This window comes from Salmo salar, chromosome 07 (genome assembly GCF_965601325.2).
Source record: "Salmo salar chromosome 07, fSalSal1, whole genome shotgun sequence".
Classification (NCBI taxonomy): Eukaryota; Metazoa; Chordata; class Actinopteri; order Salmoniformes; family Salmonidae; genus Salmo; species Salmo salar.
In genome coordinates, this window is record NC_138297.1 from 70,015,778 (window position 1) to 70,024,336 (window position 8,559).

At 41.8% G+C, this 8,559-nt stretch overlaps 1 protein-coding gene across 1 annotated transcript; it reads left to right on the forward strand.

Annotated features, from left to right (window-relative positions):
• Positions 1-925: 925 nt before the first annotated feature.
• LOC106594235 (uncharacterized) lies at positions 926-4,183 on the forward strand. Its single transcript, XM_082977251.1, has 5 exons — positions 926-1,437; positions 1,670-2,338; positions 3,054-3,114; positions 3,240-3,281; positions 3,946-4,183. Exons 1-5 carry the CDS (start codon positions 1,260-1,262, stop codon positions 4,010-4,012), a joined length of 1,017 nt encoding a protein of 338 aa, XP_082833377.1. The 5' UTR covers positions 926-1,259; the 3' UTR covers positions 4,013-4,183.
• The last annotated feature ends 4,376 nt before the right edge of the window (positions 4,184-8,559 follow it).

Sequence of the window (8,559 nt, forward strand, 5' to 3'; positions counted from 1 at the left end):
CTGATGGAGGGATTGTGTGTTCCTGGTGTAACTCGGGCAGTTGTTGTTGCCATCCTGTACCTGTCCTGCAGGTGTGATGTTTGGATGTACCGATCCTGTGCAGGTGTTGTTACATGTGGTCTGTCACTGCGAGGACGATCAGCTGTCCGTCCTGTCTCCCTGTCTTAGGCGGCTCACAGTACGGACATTGCAATTTATTTCCCTGGCCACATCTGCAGTCCTCATGCCTCCTTGCAGCATGCCTAAGGCACGTTCACACAGATGAGCAGGCACCCTGGGCATCTTTCTTTTGGTGTTTTTCAGAGTCAGTAGAAAGGCCTCTTTAGTGTCCTAAGTTTTCATAACTGTGACCTTAATTGCCTACCATCTGTAAGCTGTTAGTGTCTTAACGACCATTCCACAGGTGCATGTTCATTAATTGTTTATGCTTCATTGAACAAACATGGGAAACAGTGTTTAAACCCTTTACAATAAAGATCTGTGAAGTTATTTTGATTTTTACGAATTATCTTTGAAAGACAAGGTCCTGAAAAAGGGACGTTTCTTTTTTTTTGCTGAGTTTATGTCATTGACATGGTACCTTTTTATATTGTTCCATTCCAGACATGTTATCCATCTGCAAACACGGTGTTCCTGACATGAACAGTACAGATGAATACAATGCATGAGAACAAACCACATTGATGGGTCTCACGTTACTCCTATATGTCATGTGATCAGTCAGAACAGGAAAATGAAAAGAATGCTATTTTTAGCTCTTGGTGAGGGTTTCGGTTTTCTCTCCGTTTCGAGAGATTACTTTTGGACACATACGTAGTGTTGTTATTAGGTGTGGCACACAGCGATCGAAGTTACCTGGTGATTGCAGTCATGTGGTCGTGAGATACCCGTGAGAGTTGTTTGACCTTATTGTGTGTCTAAAGTCTAACCATCGTTTTCAGTAGGTCAAGGTGTAACTTATTTAACAAAGGAAAACCCTTTGTTATACCATCACAAGGCAGTTTTTAAAGCATTTCCCTAAGGGGTCTGAAATGAGTGGTGAAACAAAATATTGGGTGGAGTTTTGTTACATTGACGTAGTCCTTTCACAGATTTCAGAGAGCCAGCTTTATTACCTTACCTTTTGTTTTTTTAATCTAGGGTAAGTACGAGTCTTGGTCACGTCACTCCCAAGAGGCTAGGGGCACCAAGAGTATATTTACTGTGCCACTGTGATCTTCTCGTCTCAATCGAGGAAAGACAAGCCGGACAGAGACAACATGAAGATGCAGATGTTGGTGGTGTTGGCTGTAGCAGCCTTGGTCCCCAGTCTGTCTGAGGGACGGATCCTCTCCAAATGTGAGCTGAAGAACTTGTTGGAGAAGCAGGCCCTCAAATTCAACCTGACTGGGGGAGCCGGAGTGAAGAACCTGACAAACAACGATTTTGTGGCTAAAAGTACGTTACATTAGTTACAACCCAATGGGTTTTTTTCCTTAAAGAAACAGGAATTATTTCTTAAATCCTGTGGACTGTTTTCCCAGAACACAGATTAAGCCTCATCCTGGACTAAGAAACACTTTAAATCGAGATTCTCAATTGAAATGGCTTTTTATTCCAAGACTAGTCTAAATCTGTGTATGGGGAATCGCCCCTGATTAAGTAACACTACATTTGTTGCCTCTTCCAGTCGTCTGCCACGTGGAGAAGGCCTCAGGTTTCAACACCAGTTTTGTGACTGTTTGGAGGGATGATGACGGCCCTGATGTCCTTCCTACCCGCCCTGCTAAGGTTACTGACCGCCATCGCCCCGAGCCCCCTCGTAGAAGGGGTAAGAGACATGCAGGGGATGATGTTGACCCTACCCACACTGCTAACAATGATAACCATCCTACCCGCCCTAACCATCCTACCTATCCTACCCGCCCTAACCAAACTACCTATATTACCCGCCCTAACTATCCTACCACGCCTACCCGCCCTAACCATCCTACCCCTCCTACCCGCCCTAACCATCCTACCTATCCTACCCGCCCTAACCAAACTACCTATATTACCCGCCCTAACTATCCTACCACGCCTACCCGCCCTAACCATCCTACCCCTCCTACCCGCCCTAACCATCCTACCCGCCCTAACTATCCTACCTATCCTACTCGCCTTACCCTTCCTACCCGCTCTGAGCCCCCTCCTAAGAGGGGTAAGAGACACGCTGGGAATCACTTCACCTCAGGAGAGGAAGACTCCAGCGAAGAAGAGACCATGGGAACCCTCTACGGCTTGTTCCAGCTGAGCGATCATGTGATTTGTTCCTCGGGCTCAACGCCATCGCTGAACCTTTGCCAGATGAACTGCAGTGGTGAGTTCAATGTATTTGACCTATCGAAGAAAAAACACATGTATTAACGTGCTAAAGATGCACAACAGGATTATTGATAGAGTAGTTGGATGTTAGATTAAAATGGCTTGTGTGAAAATGTCAGTTATGCATCTCTAAAATGGCTTGTGTGACAGTGTCAGTTATGCATCTCTAAAATGGCTTGTGTGAAAGTGTCAGTTATGCATCTCTAAAATGGCTTGTGTGAAAGTGTCAGTTATGCATCTCTAAAATGGCTTGTGTGAAAGTGTCAGTTATGCATCTCTAAAATGGCTTGTGTGACAGTGTCAGTTATGCATCTCTAAAATGGCTTGTGTGAAAGTGTCAGTTATGCATCTCTAAAATGGCTTGTGTGAAAGTGTCAGTTATGCATCTCTAAAATGGCTTGTGTGAAAGTGTCAGTTATGCATCTCTAAAATGGCTTGTGTGACAGTGTCAGTTATGCATCTCTAAAATGGCTTGTGTGAAAGTGTCAGTTATGCATCTCTAAAATGGCTTGTGTGACAGTGTCAGTTATGCATCTCTAAAATGGCTTGTGTGAAAGTGTCAGTTATGCATCTCTAAAATGGCTTGTGTGACAGTGTCAGTTATGCATCTCTAAAATGGCTTGTGTGACAGTGTCAGTTATGCATCTCTAAAATAGCTTGTGTGACAGTGTCAGTTATGCATCTCTGTTGGGCTTTTTGTTTCTCTCAAGCTTTGATTGACGACAACATAAGTGATGACTTAAACTGTGTGGCGACTATCAAACAGACAATGTAAGTGTTTGGTTTTTGTGCTGGATGTTTTCTCTCCAGTTTCTTATTGTGTTAATATACTGTGTTTCAGCACAGAAATTCCTATTAACTTTGAAATTTGATTTTTTTTCTTCTCATTCAAACAGGGAAAGTGGTCGCGGTCAAAAAACAATGGCTCTAAAGAGAATGTAAGTATGCAAATTAAAAATGTGTATTTTACATTTTGTACATTTTATTTCCATCATACCAAAGTGAGTTTATTGGTTCGCATTCAATGTTTAAATGTGTGAAACATTCTATGAGAATGTCACTTTAGGATGTCCTTTAGTGAATTTAGGGTGTCCTTTTAGTGAATTTAGGATGTCCTTTAGTGAATTTAGGATGTCCTTTAGTGAATTTAGGGTGTCCTTTAGTGAATTTAGGGTGTCCTTTAGTGAATTTAGGATGTCCTTTAGTGAATTTAGGATGTCCTTTAGTGAATTTAGGATGTCCTTTAGTGAATTTAGGGTGTCCTTTAGTGAATTTAGGGTGTCCTTTAGTGAATTTAGGATGTCCTTTAGTGAATTTAGGATGTCCTTTAGTGAATTTAGGGTGTCCTTTAGTGAATTTAGGATGTCCTTTAGTGAATTTAGGGTGTCCTTTAGTGAATTTAGGGTGTCCTTTAGTGAATTTAGGATGTCCTTTAGTGAATTTAGGATGTCCTTTAGTGAATTTAGGGTGTCCTTTAGTGAATTTAGGATGTCCTTTAGTGAATTTAGGGTGTCTTTTTGTTTATTTAGGATGTCTTTTAGTGAATTTATGCGAGCACCTCTAGGGCTGTAACTGAATATGGACATTTTAATTATCTTGTAGGATCGATCTGCTCTTCCAGAAGGAATGTCTCGCGACGGTGGCCTCTAGCTACTTCTCCAAGTGTTGAAGTGTTGCGATGTTCGACGACAATCCCCCAATTGCAAAAAGATCTGAATTGGGCTGCATGTGTAAATACAGCCATGGTGTGTAACAATTAGTCCTCATCAGCTTCATGTTTACAAAGTACACCGGAATAGAATGTAGCATGTAGAAAGAATAAAAATGAACATTACATTCATTTGGTTTGTTTCATTATCTGTAGTTGATGTTGTTGAATTGCAAATAGCAGTTAAAGCAAGGCATACCTTGGATTAACCACTGGGATAAACACACATGCACCCTTCAAACAGCACGTGGCCATGGCTAGAATGGATACAGCTTTTGTCAAATTTAAATCAAAAGGTTATTTTTATAATTTGGGGGCATTTTAGCTAACCCAAACTCTTTTCCTGACCGTAAAGTATTTTTTTTAACCTGACAGGTTAATTATCCTAACCTGCTACGAAATGTCAAATCTGATAAAAGCTATATCCTTTTTTTAGTCAAAATCTTAGCACATGGCACACAGGAGCCCAGTCAAGGTAGTCTTCCCACCTGGGTGTTTGGTTTACTCTTTTATGGGGTAACAGCATAGAGATGGAAAGAGGTCATATCTGGGAAATAACCTGTTTTTGCATGGACATTGCCAGTGAGGGCTTCCACCACTGTAATGTAATCAACTGGGTGGGACTTCCAACTTCATTGGCTGATCCCTCCTGGTGACCCTGTTGGAGTCATCATGTCCAACCTAGTCATCAGGAGGGTTCAGCCAATCGTGAAGATGAAAATGGACTACTTCAAAATGGAGATAGCCTCAATGGCGCTGCCCATGCGCTCACAGAGGCCATAATTGGATGGATATAAGGTTACGACATCTTTCCATCTCTATGACTGGTACTTAATGATGTTCCTCTAAAAGGTCCTACTTGCCCAATAGGGAAGCCTCATAAGAACATAGGCCAAATGATTGGTTGAACTAACACATAAGGAGGTGCTGCGGGCAGAGTAAAATGTTATTGGAGACCGAGACGGAAGAGGAAGCCAGACATCCCACTCCCTCATTTTTTTCTGGTTCAATGGAAGTTCTTGAACTAAGCAGACCAGAGCCAGCTGCTATCACACTGGTGTCTATTGGAGAGCCCCCCCGTTAAGCAGAACGGAATTGACCATTTTCTTCAACGGGAAACGGGCTGAGTGAATTATCTTAATTTATCCACCATCTTTGTTAGAAATACATGAACCACTGGTCTTCTGTATTGCACATAAAGATTTATAGCGGCCTCAAGACGGATAAAACCCATTTGTGCATGGATATTACCATTGAAGGCTTCCACCATTTTGAAGTAGTCAACCCATAGGAAGTCCCACCAGTTAAGGAAGAATCACATGACTCCATCCAGGTCATCAGCATCACCTAATTTTTTATTTATTTTTATTTCACCTTTACTTAACCAGGTAGGCAAGTTGAGAACAAGTTCTCATTTACAACTGCGACCTGGCCAAGATAAAGCACAGCAGTTCGACACATACAACAACACAGAGTTACACATGGAATAAACAAACATACAGTCAATAATACAATAGAACAAAGAAAAATCTATATATAGTGAGTGTAAATGAGGTAAGATAATGGAGGTCAGGCAATAAATAGGCCATGGTGGCGAAGTAATTACAGTAGCGCAATTAGACACTGGAATGGTAGATGTGCATAAGAGTAATGTGCAAGTAGAGATACTGGGGTGCAAAGGAGCAAGATAAATAAATAAATACAGTATGGGGATGAGGTAGTTTGGGCTGTTTACAGATGGGCTATGTACAGCTGCAGTGATCTGTGAGCTGCTCTGACAGCTGGTGCTTAAAGCTAGTGAGGGAGATATGAGACTCCAGCTTCATTGATTTTTGCAGTTCGTTCCAGTCATTGGCAGCAGAGAACTGGAAGGAAAGACGACCAAAGGAGGAATTGGCTTTGGGGGTGACCAGTGAGATATACCTGCTGGAGCGCGTGCTACGGGTGGGTGCTGCTATGGTGACCAGTGAGCTGAGATAAGGCGGGGCTTTACCTAGCAGAGACTTGTAGATGACCTGGAGCCAGTGGGTTTGGTGACGAGTATGAAGCGATGGCCAGCCAATGAGAGCATACAGGTCGCAGTGGGGGGTAATATATGGGTCTTTGGTGACAAAACGGATGGCACTGTGATAAACTGCATCCAATTTGTTGAGTAGAGTGTTGGAGACTATTTATATAATGAATTATACTCGTGAGCAAACATTGCATAACTGCAGATGGCAGTAAATCGCCAACCTTGGCTTTACACCTGTTCCAACAACACCCTCCAGATGGCAGTGTGCACCCTTTCAGTTTGTTTACCAAATCATAAAAGTAGTAGAAGAAGAAAATGGACTTCTTCAAAATGGAGATGGGCTCATGGCGCTACCCACAGCGCTCCCAGACGCCCTAATGGGACAGATACACAGAGGAATCCTCTAATCTCTATGGCAGGGGTTCAACTTTTTCAGCCTGGGATCCAAATGAGAAATTCTGTGTTTTCCTAGGGACCAAAGCTTATGAAAACATCAGTACATTTCATTTCCCTGATACCTAAAACAAATACAATATAGACAAATAACGATTAAATTAAATACCCATATAAATAGCTATTCATGTTTATTTTCCCCAATTAAAAACACTTACATATCTGTCTAGGTTGGAACTGTTGCCGCTAAAATACAATAAATAATTTTCATTCTGAACTGGAATTAACTGATTAAAGCAAGATGCACACCACACACACACACACACACACACACACACACACACACACACACACACACACACACACCTAATGAGAGGTGTGTGACTGGTTGAATTTTGTAAAACTTGTATTACAAGTACACCAGAGTTGAGAACCCTGACTCACATAGGTATGTGGTGCCAAACTGGATCAGAACATCTACTGCATTCTCAGTCAGGCAGGAGACCACTTCCTGCTGTAGAGGAGCAACCCAGAACTGTGTGAGTGTTTGCCTCAAAAAGCATCTTGCTTCAATCAGTTTATTCCAGTTCAGAACAAAACATATTACTTGTATTTTAACAGCAACAGTTCCCACCTAGACTTGTTTTCAATAATAATTTTCACAGTAAGATGCACAGTAGGTCTGATCATGTTTCATCTTCAAATGTACAGTTTACTGACCTCGTATTTTTCCGAGTTCCCAGTTGTTTTGAACGCGGAAAATGACTGACAGGACTTCATCTGCTGCTGAACGACTGAACTGCAGCCTGAGGGTCACGGACTGATGTATCAAGGAAACTGACGAAACTCGCGCAGCTGTCAAACTGAGCAGAGTTCAGTTTCACTTGGCCTAATCAATTCCAATAATTAATGAAATAATTTTAAATTTACTCTGACACGTCGCAACCCATGCTTTAAAGGAAGGCTGCTCTATGGTATCACGTAAGTGGCACTTTTTCACAGAGCCGTTTTGGGGAGATCAGATGGTTTAGGACGCCATCTAGTGGCCACTTTTAGAAGTGCATGAGCCAAGCGAGGCCACGTCAGACATTCAATGACCAACAGCATTGGGAAAGCTTGTCACAGACAGACAGACAGACAATGCAGGTCATAAAAACTTTGGTGTGGTACACAAAAAAACAAGCCTTAATTATTGTGAGGTAAACTGCGCAGTCATGCTGTGCAACTGGGTAAAGTTATTGGGGAGCCTTTGCATGCAGAGTGTACAGGAGGAGGCTACTGAGTAAGTTATTGTCTGGGGTGTTAGCTAGCTAAACTAACCTTAGTCGGCTAGCAATTCGTTTTTCTAGTTTATCATGTTAACCAGCCAACAGTTTAATAAGCCTTAGGTTAATAAACTAGCCAGCTAAAGATTGACCAGTTTGTATCAACCGGTTTTAATACTGCTCAGAGAGCAGACATATATACTGTGTCATTTTGGGGTTGCTGTTCAAGCTAACAAACATCTTTAGCTTTTTTTAGTACTTTATTACAAATTCTCTTTCAATGAGAAATTGTATTAGTATAAAATAATAAAATGTTAGTTTTTTTTTAGCATACAATATAGCTCAGTAGTTGTACTATTTATTTCATACTGTCACACCCTGATCTGTTTCACCAGTCTTTGTGCTTGTCTCCATCCCTCCAGGTGTCACCCATCTGCCCCATTATCCCCTGTGTATTTATACCTGTGTTCTCTGTTTGTCTGTGGCCAGTTAGTCTTGTCAGGTCTTACCAGTAGGTATCAACGATGGAACCAAACCATCCCTTAGTAAGAGGGCGCGAGTGGGGAGAGGTTTACTGATATGGATGTTGACTTGTTAAAATCCATCAATGAAAGGCTTGCCAAACTTGATATCTTGGATATATTAGGAGAGGACATCAATGCATTATGTGCCAGTCTAGAATTCAGCCAATGTCAGATTGATGATCTAAGGAAAGAGAACATGGAGCTGAAAGGTACTGTAGACTCTATTCATAGCAAGGTGGAGGTGGTACAAAGGGAGAACAAACAACTTAAAGAAACCTTGCTTGATGTACGGTGTCGATCAATGCGGGACAA